Below are 17,250 nucleotides of genomic sequence, written 5' to 3' on the forward strand. Positions count from 1 at the left end.
TTCACGCTGAACACTCAGCATTTTTTACCAGTTGACAAGAGTTGAAGAATGTTCAACTTTGGGTAAAATGCAGCGCTCATCACTGTCACTTTTTACCCAGCCGTCCAATCACAGTAGAGGAGGGGTGTTACAAATACCACACCGACCAACCACCACATCCTGCTGCTTGTTGTTGTTGTCGACTGTTGCCATTGTACAAGCATAAATAACAGAATAAAATAATTTAAAACAAGAGCCAAAGCAAATATTTTACATTGTATCAACATGTTATAAAGAAAAATTACAGAAACAAGCTATCTGTAAAATCTAGTAACACTTCCACGGATATTCTGTATAATAGCAAGCAAAGTGTCAGAAACCCAAAGAAAAGAAAGAAAAAAAAAAAAATAAATGCTCTCAAGTGCCCACAGCTAGGCATTTTCAGCAGAACACCTGGCTTTTTCCGCTGGCTAAAAAGACTTTGGTGGACACACGGCCTAAGGTATGTTTTGTATGATGGGAGTGGGACCAGCTTGGGATGCTGGTTTCTGGTTTTCTGGTTCCCAGCATGGGATGCCGGTGTGCTGGTGGACCAGTATATGTTGTCTTTTGGGTGCTGGTATGTAAAATTTTCAGTTCTACTTTCAGCAGAGGGAGCATAAGAAATTACAAAGTTATAATCATATAATTCAATAAATAATATATGAAGAGTTTGGTTCCAAAACGCGATAAACGCCATTTTCAAAAAAATCGAGTTTCCGCCAAAATCAGTATTGTATATGGTCAGTATTGAAAAGTCATTTATTAATTTTGCGCAAAATGCGATATCCGTCGTGTTATTCTGTCATGTTCCCTCCCTTTCTTTCCAAAATGCGACAAACGCCAGTCTCCTTTTTCTCCAAAACGCGATATATACTCTCTCAACCAATCACAGCGCACCATTCCACCCACTGTAAACATTGAAGGCTTTTTAAAAAGCTGATTTTAATAACAATGTACTTGGCAAATGTGTTTATTTAACAGTGCGGTGGCGCAAGATACTCTTTAATCGGTAATGACAAATAATTTATAACATTAACAAGATGACCCGTTGAATTCATTTTGGGAGCGACGGCTGAATGTATTTTTAGTAAAATGTCTGTACATAAGATAAATATTGGCAAAGTTTAGACTCTGTCATATAGGCCTATGTGTGAATCAACTTACTTTGTTGTGTATTTTCAATTTGAAAAATAACTTTTATATTGATGGATTAATTGCATTTTGAAAAAAAAGTATCATGGATTTATTGCATTTTGGGGAAAAAAAATAACATGTTTTTATAACCAAAAGATGCTATGTGAAAGTTTGAAACAGAAAATAGTGGTTTTCATCTTGCCACTTTCTTGGTAAAGAAAACACCTTTTTACTCAAATTAGTCAAAATGGAATTATTGCGTTTTGGAACCAAACTCTTCATATTTTAATCTTATATTGATTTTTCTTTACATCATTAATATGTTAATAGAGAAATATGCAAGCAAAAAATGCTTGTCCCCAAAATGCTTGCATACAGACAGCTGGCCTACTCACACTCAACCCCACAAGACCATGATGGTGAACTAGCTTCACCAGCTCTGTTTTGCTTGAGAACAACATTAATATGCTGGTCCACCAGCCACTATACCAGCAAAACTAGCCTGGACCAGCATGGAATCCAGGCGTTTTCTGTGAATGTGTGAAATTTCTGATTTATTAGGCGCTACAGGGAAAATAACAAAAAGAATATCAAAGTGAAGTAAACTGTAAAAGTGTTTGGGCTTCAAACCAGTGTTTTTATAAATAAGAAAATACATTAAAGTAATATTGTAAGAAATACCAGTTTCCAATATCAAGCAGCATAACAAGTTGGTTTGTACAGCTGAAAATAACTGGAAGTGAATGACACTGGAAACCAGACTCCTTAAATTTACAAATGGCCGCCCTCGTTCTTACTTGAAAAATAAGGTGGATAATGTGGCTTGTGTGTTAGAACAGAGCTTTTGATTTCCTGCATGTATCTGTTCTGTTGAGCATTTTACTGAATTTGTTATTGTATTGCCTTGTGTAAGATGCCCTATCACTCATCACTGCTAAATGACTGGTTAGGATGATTTATCGTGTCACATCTAGTTACGACAAATTGTTGCTTATAACTAGATTTCAGATGAAGTTTTACATTCCTCTCTTTATCCATCTCTTTCATTCCCTGTTTTTTCTCCTCCATTCTGTTTTTGTAAGTTCTATTCTGTCTTAATTAAAACAAGCAGCAGCAGATGCCACTAGTTGGAGAAAACAGTTACTAGTGAGTAAACAACTTTGTGGTGAATCACTGAATCTCAATGCAGATGTCCTCATTGTCCTCGAAATGTCAAACCATTACAGTTTCATCCATTTGAAATTAAATTAATCACAATTTCATGATTGTGCACATGTTCAGTATTTCATTTTTTTAACGTTATCATTATTAATAAACATATTCATTATTGCTAGTTAGTTCCCTCTAATCTTGCAATTGCTATGTTAGTCTTTGAGTGATAAAACTGAACAAAATTATAATTTAAAAAACATTGGAAAACCGTTTCCGTTTCCTGCTTCTCGCTTCAGTTTCTTTCCAAAAATCAGACATTTTTGGCTAAATATTGCTATTTTTGTTCTCTAACCTTTCTGATATTAATTCACTGTTCAATCTCTCTTTCATTTTGACTGCTAATCATCTGTTAACACTAGAAAATACATGGAGACATCACCAAAAATTCCAATTTACTTTCAGGCTGAAGAGACACACTTCTGTTGGCACACTTCATATTCACACAAACAGCTGCTCAAATGTGTGTGTTTTTTCCAAGCACAATATATTTATTTTGTGTCACATATTCCCAATTGATTACAACAGTGCTAAGATAAAAAATAAAAATACTGTTTATATTTGCACACACACACATACAGTGGTGGTCAGAATTATTGGCACCCTTGGTAAATATGATCAAGGATGACTGTAAAAATATATCTGCATTGTTTATCCTTTTGATCTTTAATTCATAAAATTAGCAAAAATCTAACCTTTCATTGAAGGAAAACAATTGAAAGTGGGGGGAAAATCACATTATGAAATAAATGTTTTTCTCCTAAACACGTTGGCCAAAATGATTGGCACCCCTAGAATTTTTTATGAGTAAAATATCTTTGAAGTATATTCCCATTCATATTTACTTTTTTTTTTTTTTTTTTTTTTTTTTTTAAAGCACAGCAGGGAACATGAAATTTAATGAACATGAAATTGTCCAGCCATGACTTCCACAGGAGTATAAATATGTGGAAACACAAAGGCCAAATTCCCGTAATCATTCATCACAATGAGTAAAACCAAAGAATATAATTCTGATGTGCAGCAAAATAGAAAGTGGCTGTAAGAAAATAGCTAAAGCATTGAAAATCCCCATTTCCACTATCAGGGCAATAATTAAGAAGTTCCAATCAACTAAAGATGTTACAAATCTGCCTGGAAGAGGACGTGTGTCTAAATCATTCTAATGCGCGGTGAGGAGGAAAGTTTGAGTGGCCAAAGACTCTACAAAGATCACAGCAAGAGAACTGCAGAGATTAGTTGAGTCTTGAGTCTCAGAAAGCCTAAAAAAAATGATCAAACAGCACCTACATTCCCACAAGTTGTTCGGGAGGGTTTCAAGAAAAATCCTCTGCTCTCATCCAGAAACAATCTCCAGCATATTCAGTTGTCAGACAAGACTGGAACTTCAAATGGGACCGGCTTCTATGGTCAGATGAAACTAAAAAAAAAACTTTTTTGGCAGCAAACTCACCAGATGGGTTTGGTGCACACATGGATAAAAAGTACCCCATGCTCTCTGTTAAATATACTGCTGGATCTTTAATGTTGTGGGCCTATTTTTCTGCTGGAGGTCCTGGACATCTTGTTCAGACACATGGTATCATGGAATACCAACAGATAAAAAATCATTTATTTATTTTTGGGAATTTAAAGGATCTGTAGAGATTGTACATGAAGGAATGGTCTCAGATCTCTTGTCAGGTGTTCTCCAAACTCATCAGGCATTATAGGTGAAGACTCAGAGCTGTTATCTTGGAAAAATGAGGTTGCAAAAAGTTTTGAATAAAAGGGTGCCAATAATTGTGGCCAACGTGTTTTGGAGAAAAACATTTATTTCATAATGTGATTTTCCCCCCACTTTCAATTCATTTCCTTCAATGAAAGGTTATATTTTTGCTAATTTTATGAATTAAAGATAAACAATATAACAAAACAATGCAGGTTTATTTTTAGAGTCATCTTTGACCATATTTACCAAGGGTGCCAATAATTCTGACCACCACTGTATACTGTAGTGTCACACGTCCCAACGGATTATGTCCCCCCTGCCCCCCTTTTTGCCGCTCACACGGTAAAAACTCTGGGGAACATCAGGCCATTTTGAACAAAGACATGGCAAGGTTAATCTAAAAAACACTGGCTTACTTTTCATGCTTTTATTTTTCTAAGTGATTTGACTTTTGGATTGGATTTTCACCTAGTGGATAATAAAACTGGGGAGGGGGGGACTGTTACTGAAGGAGACGTCCAAGCCATATCGAGAAATAAAAAAAAAAAAAAAAAACGTTAAGAACACCTTAGCAATTACAAAGGAACATCCAGACATCCATCTGATACTGCAGTCAAGTCACATGTATTTATATTGCGATGTATACAATACATTGTTTCAAAGCAAATTCACTGCAAAAAATAGGAAAATAACAGTGTTAATGTTGCAAATGTTACAAACTGGCTGTAACGAAGTGCACGGCGATAAGGGTATAACAGAAAGCTCTTAAAACAATGCAACTCAGAAAAACACAGGAGATTTTAGGAATTTGAATACAACCACATATAACATTAACATAAACGAGACCGAATACTGAACAAAGGAAACTAAGAGCTTATAAACACAATTAGTAATCAAGGGGAAAACAGAACAGCTGTAAATGACTAATCAAAAGCCATAGTAAGTTATGAATAGTGGAAAAACAGAACAATGGGAACAGGAAACAATGAGAAAAAAACCAAAACAAGAACGAAACGTGACAGCAAAATGAATCAATTCCAGTTGTAAAGCAGCTCTACAAAAGAAAATATTTCATCATTATTCAGCTCATTTGAATTCAGTGTTGATTTAGTTCAGTTCAGTAACAATGTCAATGTTCATCAGTTATGAAGTTCATCAATAATTAAATGAATTTAATTCAGCCCTTAAGCAACACTACAGAAAGCAATAGTGTCATTATTCAGCTAAATTAAGTTCAGTGTTGATTAAATTCAGTTAGCAGCATTGTATAGCATTGTGTTGATGTTTTTGACCACTCATATTTTGTTCAGAAAAACTGAAAATGTACTTTTTAAACAGTTCATATTTCATATTCCTAATTTAACAGCTGTGCCTGTAGTCATAGATGAAAGGGGGGCAAACTCATCTGACCTAACTGACCTTTTGCCAAGCTCCACATTCCTTGTTTACAGTACCGACTCAGACAAGCGTTACAATAGAGACTTCAGTGCACAGTGTGAATTTTTTTCAGTATGTGTCAATTTAATTAATCCAAATTAATTATTTTTATGTGGGCTGAAAGGAATTGAAAGGAACATTTTTATCTGATGTTTTTCTTTTAAAAAAATGTAATTACAAAGTAACATGGAGAAAAAAAAGTGCAGACTAACAACTCATTTTTTGGTAATTTCTGTAAAATGTCATTTTAAATGTCCAAACACAGAGCAAACGGCAACAGTTGCTAAAGTACGATTGTTCAGTAGCAAGTATGGCTTAGCGATGGGTCTATCATGATTACAGTCTGCTCAATAAACAAGTGTTTACTGCCTTGAAGGGGAAGAGAGAGCTGCTGATGTAATGTTCCTGTTAGAAACACATTCTCGGATGAGTCAGATGCACAGCTTGATGATTCAGGGAGGGCTGCGGGTGCATTCCGTTTGATTAGACGCGTCCCTGTTGGTTGGTTACTGGCCCACAACACGCAATGCCTTTACCAGAGTCCAAGGACAATAGGAGGCTTTACAGAGCTGCGGGGAAAGAAAATAATGCAGCATTGCTGCAGTGGATCCTTCAGGTTTGTCGACAGGTCTTGTGGAGTTGTGTTAGGATATTGTGATTGCCGCCCACTGAAGGTCTGTGAGTGTTTGTAAGTAACTTAGCAGGTGGAGAGCAGTGCCTCTGCATTTAATATCTGCAGCTCCAGACTGTTGTCCATGCTCTGCTGCATACAGCTCCATCTGCTCTGATCAGTGAGTGCAGCAGTATTATAAAAGAAATGAAATGAAAATTGACTCTCTGTTTTCTGTGCATACCTTTAATTTATTTTTTCTCTCCATTTTTATCTAAAATGTCACAACTTGATCTTCCAGTGAAATAGACTATTAAAAAAACAATTGGCAAGTGCATTGGCTTTCTAACATTAATATCTGGTATAGCAATATTTTAGTTAAAAGGAGACTTTCATTCATATTTGAAACACAAATGAAGATATTCATAATGAAATCTGAGGGAATTCTGTTCCTCCATTGAAAGTCTATTCACACAAATAATCCGACTGTTCAAAATGCTCATAAAGACATTGTAAGAGAAATCTGAATTGAGCAGTTTAATCCAAGTCTTCTGAACAGACACGATTGCTTACGGTTGAGCATCCGTTTACCACAATTAAGTGCTCTGTGTATGTTCGCTTATCAATTTTTATATGCGAATAAAAGCCTGTTCATCATCATTAAACCGATCATGTCTCTTCAGAAGTCAAATGCCACATCCTTTTATAAATGGAATGTTTGACTTGTGGTGACATTCGCTTCCAGTTATTTTTAGCTGTACAAAACAGCTTGTTATGCTGCTTGATAAACTGGTATTTCTTACCATACTGTTAATTATCGTAACCTATAAACTGTAAAGAAATCCACTGAGGGTGAGCTGAAGTGAACCCAAGTGTAGGTTTATTAAAGAATATCCAGAACAAACAAAACAAGATGATAACTTAAACTAGACCATAAACATGAAAATAAACATGAACTTGACGTGACGTGACCGGACTAGAAGCATTAGACTCTCCAACACCGGTTACAGGGAATAAAGCTAGACAAGATACAATGGAAACACGTGTGCTATTTATACACACCTAAAAGCAATGAACAATGAACCAATGAGAATGTGACACGTGAGACTAGGGAATCACAAGACATGAGGTGCGTTCCATTCAATCGTAAGTGGTCTGTGAAGTGGACTTCACAGGGTATTTCACCATCTTAAGTGAGATTCCAATCTGAAGAAAGTGAACATGTTTAGCTCGAAGGGCACTGCGAACGGCATAGGGAATAAGGGTACATTGATACATCACTTCACAGGAAGTGAAGAGGAAAAATCACCCAACTGTCATTGCGCACCGTGCCACCAGTCAGAACTAATGATGGAGCAGAGCCATTGAAAGAGTTTTTAAATGGCTCTGTGATGGAGGAATTTACAAATGCGTTTTGAGTATGCATAAATTTTGATATTATTATTATACAAATGAGTATTTATGAATGGTTATGGCGATGAATGTTACATTTGCATATTCTATTGTGTGAATAGGCATGACAAAGTAAAAGTGTTGAGAAGCAGCTAAGGCTCTGTCATTTTTTAAATTTTACTTTATTTACCTCAGGAGCGTTTATGTGGCTGTGCGTGGAAAAGAAAGCACACGAGATGATACCCAGACGAGATGATATAAAGTACACATCTACAGATAGTTAAAGCTGCAGTCCGTACTTTTTTTGGTTAAAAATGATCCAGCCAGTGTTAGCCTCTCATAACATAACCAGCCAGTGTTTAAAACTGTCTCCTTACCTTAAGCCGGGTGCACACTGTGCGATTTATAACAGTCCTTTACGATTGTTGCTTGTCAGACTGTATGAACATGATCCTCATGTCACACTGTGGGATGTCAGCCATCATTTTTGTCAGACTGTATGACAGTCAAGACTTAAAAATGGACGCACACATGAAAACTCGTCCGGAGTTTTACATCATCAGCCCACACACGTTTGGTGACTGAGCTGCATTACACGTGGGACTAAAATGGCTAACAAAGACATCTCTAGTGTGAATTTTGATCAAGGCTTGTCTTGAAAAACGAAGACAATTTGACGTTTGTTGTTGGAGAAGTCACACTGCAGGACTGTGTGCTAAATCTTCTGACACTGCCAGAATTTCGTCGGAGGTCAAATTTGATCTCAACGATCATTAATCGGCTGTCGGTGAACACGTCAAACTAGCGATCAGAGACTACAGATTTTAGCCTAGGATTACAGGAATCTTTTAGGATTCTCAAAATTTGTCTCAGGGTGCTTTCACACCAGAGCGTTTATTTCAGAACCTGGTGCGTTTTCTCCCTTGGCTCGGTTCGTTTAGGCATATGTGAACACGGAAATCTCGCACGGACCAGCAACAAAACAATCGCTCCGAGACTGCCTGAATGAGGTGGTCTCAGCCTGATTGCAAATGAACTCTGGAGCGGTTCTCTTGTGGTGTGAAAGAAATCCAACCCAACAGACCAACGACCCGAACGATATCATATTTCATAGTGGGAAATGTGTTATATAAAATGCAGCAGTGTTTGATTCTGAGTGAGCACATTAGTTACTGCAGTTAAAAACCAAAGAGCACCTCATAATCTTAAAATGTTGTGTAGTCGTGCTTATCTGTGCAAGAACGCTGTCCCGACGAAGCCTTGATTCCCGCTCTTGCTGCATTATGACATTCATATAGTGTTTCCATGTGTCTCAACACTGTTAGCCTACTAGACAGTGCTGGGAGATACAGAGAGAGTGCGCTTGAATTAATATGAATGTAGTGTATAACAGCGGGAATGACGGCTACATTCATATAGTGTTTGCATGTCTCGACAGTACAAAAAAGCCACAATATGCTCATAAAGTGAACTCGTCAATCATTTTAATGGATGACGCTGAGAAAATGCTGACCAATAAGGGGACAGTTGTACACGCATGTGACTTGCATAAACACATTTTGGTACGCTTTGAAATATTGCCTTGTGAAAGCAAACCGAACCAAGAAGAAAATGCAACATTGTAACAAATTTAGTCCCTGTTTCGGAACAATGTAATCAATCTACAGGTGTGAATCTGTGATTCTGAAATACAGTATCCACACTGATGTGGTGACTTGTAACAAACATTAGATACATCTTCGCTGAGGAGCCGTGCCGACGCACAACCCATGTAAAGATGATAATTCCCCAAATAACTGCAATTGAAAGCTTCAAACAGAGATGGCGACAAAGAGGCAAAACTTACAGACTGCAGCTTTAACCAAATCAGAATTTATTTTCATATTGCATGACAGTTAGTACAGCTTCAAATCTGTTAATAGTCAATTAATAGCCACAGTAGTCATAAGTACATGATGTATGTTTTGTATGTGTATGTAATGTTTTTGTATATGTATTATATATTTTTTAGATTCTGAAGTAAATTACAATATCTATGTTATTTCATAATCTGCGCGACTCCGTCATTGACTTTTTTTTTTCTTTTTTTTGATGACGTTTGCAGGGCGTTCCAAATGAGCGTTTAGGCCGTGTGTCCACCAGAGCGTTTTTAGCCAGCTGAAAACACTAGGCGCTCTGCTTAAAACGCCTGTCTGTGAGCGCTTGAGAGCGCTTCTGCAGCGCAGCGTTTTTTTCCGTTGAGATGCTTTGTTGCTATGATACGGAATATCCGCGGCACTGTTACTTAAAACTGATTTTGCAGGGTAATTTGTTTCAGACTTAAAGTGTTGACACAATATGAAATTACTTTGCTATGTATTTTCGGAGAGCAGCAATATTAATTTCTCATCCATTTTGTTTCTGTTTGTTGATGTAGCTGTACAGCAAGAATGTGACAGTTGGACGGAGTTGTATTTGTCCCGCCCCTCCTCCCCTCTGATTGGACGGCTGCCTAAAAAGTGACAGTGATGAGCGCAGCGTTTTACTCAAAGTTGAGCATTCTTCAACTCGAGGCGACCAGTAAAAAACGCTGAGCTCGCAGCGCTTGAGCGTTAAAAAGACGCTCAGCGCCTCGTTACGCTCTTGCCGTTTTAAAAACGCGGCGTTCCCATTGAAAACAATTGAAAAAGTACGCTAGCAGCTGGAAAAAACACTCTGGTGGACACACAGCCTTATTGTCAGCAAAGTCCACTTCAACTGATATACCGTGCTCAGGGAGTAGGGAGAAGTGAACGCTGCGTAGGGACCCTGTCGAATAGAACGCAGCTATGATCACATGAGGGCAAGGAAAACACATGATGACAAACAGGAAACATGACTATAAGAATTTCAAAATAAGAGACATGAACACAAACAAAACCCAAACTAACGTGACATACTGTAAACACACTGGTTTATATCAGTCTGTAGCGGCTACTGAATCGAAAGTCTCGCACATTCACAAAAAATAGCTCACTTCCACATTGCATAATGAGGTGGAAATGGTCTCTTGCTTGTTGCTTAGAGTCTGTACGAACATTTAACTCTCTCTTTCTTTCTCTCTTTCTTTCCATGTGCAGTGAAGATCACATGCGCACCCTCAGAGTTTGCGTGTGCGAACGGTCAGTGTGTTCCTGGGCGTTGGCGTTGTGACGGAGAACCTGAATGTCCAGATGGATCAGACGAGGCTGATGCCACCTGCAGTAAGTCACATAACATCATAAAACTTTTACTGGTTTTGTTTCATTTCTTGGTTTGATTGTTTATTTAAAGCAGTGGTTCTTAACCTTTATCCGAGGCCCTCCTATGTAAGTTGATATGTACCTCTGGTACTTCTGTTGTAATAAAAATAAATAATCTCAAAAATAAGTCAGCTTAATGTTGTACATCTTTTAATGTTGTTGTTTGTTTGTTTTTTAGCATTTTTTAAATTTTTAGTTTATTTATGAAACTCTGGAGGGCGCAGGCTGATCTTGGTCCTTTGCATACAATCTACAAGGAATCATATCATTACTGCAGTGCACAAGCTGATTGGCCTCTGCTGATCTTGCAGCCAATGAGATTGCTATCTCAATATTTAAATAGTCTGGTTCATTGTTTGCTGTATTTTGTTTCCAAAATTCATCTGAAACCCTCCACCTCCCCCAGCACCACCTGCTTAAAGCTTAAAGGTGCCCTAGATTCAAAATTTGAATTTACCTCGGCATAGTTGAATAACAAGAGTTCAGTACATGGAAAAGACATACATTGAGTTTCGAACTCCATTGCTTTCTCTTTCTTATGTAAATCTCATTTGTTTAAAAGACTTCCGGAAGACACGCGGATCTCAACATAACACCGACTGTTACGTAACATTCGGGGTGTACGCCCCAATATTTGCATATGCCAGCCCATGTTCCCAACATTATGAAAGGCATTAGACAAGGGCAGCCAGTAACATCTGGATCTGCACAGGTGAATCATCAGACTAGGTAAGCAAGAACAACAGCGAAAATGGCAGATGGAGCAATAATAACTGACATGATCCATGATAGCATGATATTTTTTAGTGATATTTGTAAATTGTCTTTCTAAATGTTTCGTTAACATGTTGCTAATGTACTGTTAAATGAGGTTAAAGTTACCATCGTTTCTTACTGAATTCACGGAGACAAGAGTCGTCGCTATTTTCATTTGTAAACACTTGCAGTCTGTATAATTCATAAACACAACATCATTCTTTATAAATCTCTCCAACAGTGTAGCATTAGCCATTAGCCATGGAGCACAGCCTCAAACTCATAGAGAATCAAATATAAACATCAAAATAAATACTTTACTCACATAATTTGAAGCATGCATACAGCATGCATGATAAACATCTTGTAAAGATCAATTTGAGGGTTATATTAGCTGTGTGAACTTTGTAAATGTGCTGTAATATAATCGAGAGCTCGTGTGGCAGGGAGCACGCGAATTAAAGGGGCGGCGCGCTGAAAAAATCAGTGCATAGTTAATGATGCCCCAAAATAGGCAGTTAAAAAAATTAATAAAAAAAAATCTATGAGGTATTTTGACCTGAAACTTCACAGACACATTCAGGGGACACCTTAGACTTATATTACATCTTGTGAAAAAGCATTCTTGGGCACCTTTAAATCTGCTAGAGGATATATGTGTCTGTTCATGCTGTAGCTACATGCTCACAGCATTATGTCTGTGTATCAAATGGCAGTAGCAAATCCATGCTTGTTCTGAAACGACAATATGTGCAGAAGATCTAGTCCGCCAAGATCAAATAGATTAACATTGCCATATTGAGTTGTCATGATTGGACTAAATTTAAATATTTGAATACCTATTGGGGAAGTTTGCCTAGGCCCCCTGGTTGAGAACTAATGATTTAAAGGATTGTTCTAATTTCAATATAAGTTAAATAATTTGAATAGCATCTGTGATATTCTGCAAAAAAAATAAAATAAATAAATAAATAAATATTCGACTCAACCCTCAGTTTGTCAAAACAAGCACAAGCGTGTTTACAGTATCGCTCTAATGGAAGTCAACAGGGCAAATGTATCCACATAACAATAGTCTTAGTATTAAATGATCATGTAGATGCCTTTCAATAGCTGCATTTACATGTTTTTGTACAGAATAGTTAATAATAATGCTGTAATATAAATACAAGCTTCACATTTCAGTTGTTTAACCCTCAAGAATGCCTTATTTATTATGTATCATCCATAATGCATTACTGTACTGCGACGAATCAATTTTTTTTCTATGGTAATCCAAGTGAGAGAACTTGCACTGAACTGAGAACATTCCTTCAGGCTATTTTTTCAACAACACTGTTTGGAAGTCTAACCAATCAGCATTAGGGGGCGTATGACGGTCGAGGAGAGAGAACAAGCAAGAGGGAGATTTGAAAAAGAAAAAAAAAAACGCAGAAAGAGAGATGATGAGACACAATACAAAAGAGCTCAAAAGAATATCACTGGAATGAAGGGTTATGACTGGGCAAACACTTTAGGACCAGCGTTAATATTAGAAAAGCTTTCCAGCGCTGGAGAAAGCTAAGCGGGAAGGCCTGAAAACAGACTCTGAGGCTGCTTTGATTCCGCTTCACGTGTGAGTAACACTGGGTTTGAGTGTCATGATTGTCTGGAGCTGCTGTGCTGTTGGCGACTAACAACGAACACTTGTTTGTATTTACTCTTGTGTACTGTACGTTCATTTTTTGTGCTTCCTTGTCGGTCGTTCATCTGTGCTTATTTTTCGTGAAGCATTTTTTGCGCGTCAGCTGTGATAAACAGACATCCACTCTCGCATTGTGTGTGTAACAGTGGCAAGAGTTGAGCAGGTAAACCACTGCACACTGACGGCCGCTGGAGAATGTGGTGTTTAGCGTCATTGTTAGTGCTCTCGCCTCGCATGCCAGCAACAATCGGGCCGGGGTTCGAGACAGACTCGGAGCAGGGTGGTTAGGATTGGAGTGTGAGTTTTGGAGGTGAGCAATGAAGAGGGCTGGGTTTGTTTGGGTTGATTTCAAATATCAACAATGTCCAACAGAGTTGTTGAAAAAATACATACCCCACCTTTAATATTAAACACACTGCAGTAAACTGCATTTGAAGTCAGGTTAGCCTCTCAGTTTAAACCCAGTCACTGATTGGCAACCCGGTGTGTTTGTTGTGCAGCAACATGATTGTGTTTGTCTGATGTTTGGTCTGATTGATTTATTCAGTAAATGTTCTCTTCTCTCTGTGGGAAAATTAAATGTGACAAGTTGTAGTGTTCATGTTAGCGTCACACAAACTCTATTTACTAATGGCTTTGCGATGTATTCAAGGCTAAAATCAGAGCATGAATTTAGAAGCAACATTAAATTCCTTCTTTTTAATGTGTTTTGTGCCAGTGGGACAAATTATCTGAGTGCTATCTTATTCAGTATAAGTTATTTCAAGGCTCATCAGGGCAGCTCTAGATCTAGTATTTAATTACATTTTCACCTTCTGCCATCGCGTGTGCACTTTTCTCATGCATGATTCAGCCGCCATCTCCAACCAGTTCAGAAAAATGTGTTCAGGGATGATTTTCAGTGGGAAAACATGAGAGACATCTACAGAATGGGCTGTTTATGCTAGAATACCCATTAAAGATGAATGAGTCCACAGCTCAATTCTGCCCTAGCACAAATCTTCACCACTAATAAAACAGAGAAAATAGGATGACTTTCAGTTTTTGTCCTGTGGATTGTTCCATAATTTTGGTTTGTCCATTGTTGCTTATAAGTCAAGTCAAGTCACCTTTATTTATATAGCGCTTTTTACACTGCAGATTGTGTCAAAGCAGCTTTACAGGAAAGTAATTTTTGCAGCTCTAGGAGAAAATAGTGTCATTGTCCAGCTTAAGTAAGTTCATTCCGTTGTAAAAATCATTAGTTATTAATTTAGTTCATTTATCTATACAGCAGCTCTGGAGAAAACAGCAATGTCATCTTCCAGCTCAGCTCAGTTCAGTTCGCACAATTCAAGGGTTAGTTCACCCAAAAATGAAAATTATGTCATTAATGACTCATCCTCATGTCGTTCCAAACCCATAAGACCTCCGTTCATCTTCGAAACACAGTTTAAGATATTTTAGATTTAGTCCGAGAGCTTTCTGTCCCTCCATTGAAAGTGTATGTACGGTATACTGTCCATGTCCAGAAAGGTAATAAAAACGTCATCAAAGTAGTCCATGTGACATCAGTGGGTTAGTTAGAAGTTTTTGAAGCATCGAAAATACATTTTGGTCCAAAAATAACAAAAACTACGACTTTATTCAGCATTGTATTCTCTTCCAGGTCTGTTGTTCATCCGGGTTCACGACTCTCTCAGTGAGGCTGCTGAAGTAAGACGCTGCTGACGTGTTATCTAGTGCGCCCGAGCTTCGTTTACAGTCTGAGGGAGACGCACGCTGTATTCAAGCTATTCTACATTGTTTGTATTTTGGTATTGCTATATTTTTTAAAATGGTGCGTAGGTGTGCATGTCGCGGATGTCCTAATCGCCAAAAACAACGACGTATAAGTGCATTACCAATGCCGACAGATGAAAGGATTCAATGGAATCAATTCAGTGGAATCAGTTCAGTGGAATCAATTCAATGGAATCAATTCAGTGGAATCAATTCAATGGAATCAATTCAATGGAAAGGATTCCGGAAGAGAATACAATGCTGAATAAAGTCGTAGTTTTTGTTATTTTTGGACCAAAATGTATTTTAGATGCTTCAAAAACTTCTAATTAACCCACTGATGTCACATGGACTACTTTGATAACGTTTTTATTACCTTTCTGGACATGGACAGTCTACCGTACAAACACTTTCAAACGAGGGACAGAAATCTCTCGGACTAAATCTAAAATATCTTAAACTGTGTTCTGAAGATGAAAGGAGGTCTTACAGGGTTTGGAACGACATGAGAGTGAGTCAGTAATGACATAATTTTCATTTTTGGGTGAACTAACCCTTTCAGTTCGCACAAATGGTGTCAATGCACAAAAAATGGTGTCAAAAACATTGTTGAATATCAAGTTTCCCCAACTAAGCAAGCCAGGGGCGACAGAGGCAAGGAACCCAAACTTCATCATGTGACAAAAAATGGAGAAAAAAAAAAAACCTTGGGAGTTTCAGTTGGGGGGCCAGTCCTCCTCTGGCCAAGTATGTTAATATGTATGAAAGAATTCAATTGGTCTGAACAGCATATTGAAGCATAGGCGATTATAAACATGATTCCAACTCTAAATTCTGATATTAGCTCAAAGCCATTGTAAATGCACACCTGTGACCGCACATCAGCCGAATTCGATATTAATGTGCTGAGTTGCTGCATGGCTTGGCAGCTGTAAACAGTCTAATGAATTAATGAACCAGGCAGACAAACTACAGTCTTCACACTGAACATCTGGGACTCAAAACCTAATTTAAAACTGGAATAACAAAATGAAATGTGTACAATTCTGCACTATGTCTATGGGTAATATGGACGGTACCAATATTAATATAACAAAAGACAGTAAGACACCATGTCCAATAGATAGTTACATTAGCATTAATGATATTGCTAATAGTAATCGTTTTTTGACTGAATTTCATTCTTTGAATTATGCTTTTGGCTATATTACTTTCTCCAGCATCTATAGTATTTCAGTTGTTTCAGTGTGTTAAGCTGAGCACATGGGTACTCAGTACATCAAAAATAGCATGTTTAGTCTGTCCAACAGGCCTCTTATCGCTGTTTTGACAAGTGAAAAAATAGACACTGATTACATTGATGTAATGTGGCCAGAATGTGTATTTTGTGAGTTGCACAATAAAACCATAGCTCTGTTTCCATGACTACTGTATGCCGGCATCTGTAGGTGAAGAGCACAGCTGTGGAACATAAAACGTCATCTTAGATTGACTGCAGCTCAAATATGAGAGCTCCCTGCGGTATTTCTGCTCTTTCCGCTCCATGTCTGCATTAACTTCAGCAGAAAGAGACAACCATGTTAGTTCATGTTAAATTTATGTAGGCCAGTTATGTGGATTTAAATAATAAGTCATTTACTTTCCGGCTACATGGGCATATTATTGTGTTTATTTCTTTGATGAGTAGGCAGCTGTTCATTTCATGAGTTTGTATGCTAATAGGATTTTATAATCTTTAAGAAGCATCTTCAACAGAAATGCCAAACAAAAGAGTCTTCTAATGCATTTAAATGGAATAAATACTCAAGGGGGCATTTCAACAACTGCTCTTCTAATGAATTCACAAAGTAAGACTGATGTTCTCTGTAAAAACCATTAGCTGATAGGCAAGATATAAGAACCAATTAGGGATGCTGTTTATTTGGAAGTCTTTTCATTTGCATAAATATTTGTTATGCATTAGACTGAGCATTTTTGTGTAGGATGTTTATTTGATGTTACTACATTTTAGACTTGCAAGTGAGGAACACATAAGCAATTTGCCATCATGAGACTGTCACGGTTATGGACTTTTATTCTGTTTTGTTTAGTTCCTGTTTCTCTGCTCCATTCAGTTTTGGTTTTCTTGGTTGCTGATTATCAACTCGGCTGTGTCCGAAATCGCCCCCTATACCCCTAAATCAGGCACTATTTGAGGGGACAGCCATTTGTAGTGGTGTCAGAAACCATAGTGGACGTTACCGAGTGCACTCATTCAATTCCACAATGCACCGCA

General features: G+C 37.7%; 1 protein-coding gene across 3 annotated transcripts in view; it reads left to right on the plus strand.

Annotated features, from left to right (window-relative positions):
• LOC125250184 (low-density lipoprotein receptor-related protein 8-like) overlaps positions 1-17,250 on the plus strand; it is a 143,061-nt gene that overhangs the window by 31,593 nt on the left and 94,218 nt on the right. For all 3 annotated transcript variants that reach the window (XM_048162632.1, XM_048162631.1, XM_048162630.1), the window contains exon 3: positions 10,613-10,735. In XM_048162632.1, coding sequence (XP_048018589.1) covers positions 10,613-10,735 — 123 coding nt within the window. The remainder of the gene's footprint in view (positions 1-10,612; positions 10,736-17,250) is intronic.

The sequence above is a fragment of the Megalobrama amblycephala genome, linkage group LG17, assembly GCF_018812025.1.
Source record: "Megalobrama amblycephala isolate DHTTF-2021 linkage group LG17, ASM1881202v1, whole genome shotgun sequence".
Taxonomy (NCBI): domain Eukaryota; kingdom Metazoa; phylum Chordata; class Actinopteri; order Cypriniformes; family Xenocyprididae; genus Megalobrama; species Megalobrama amblycephala.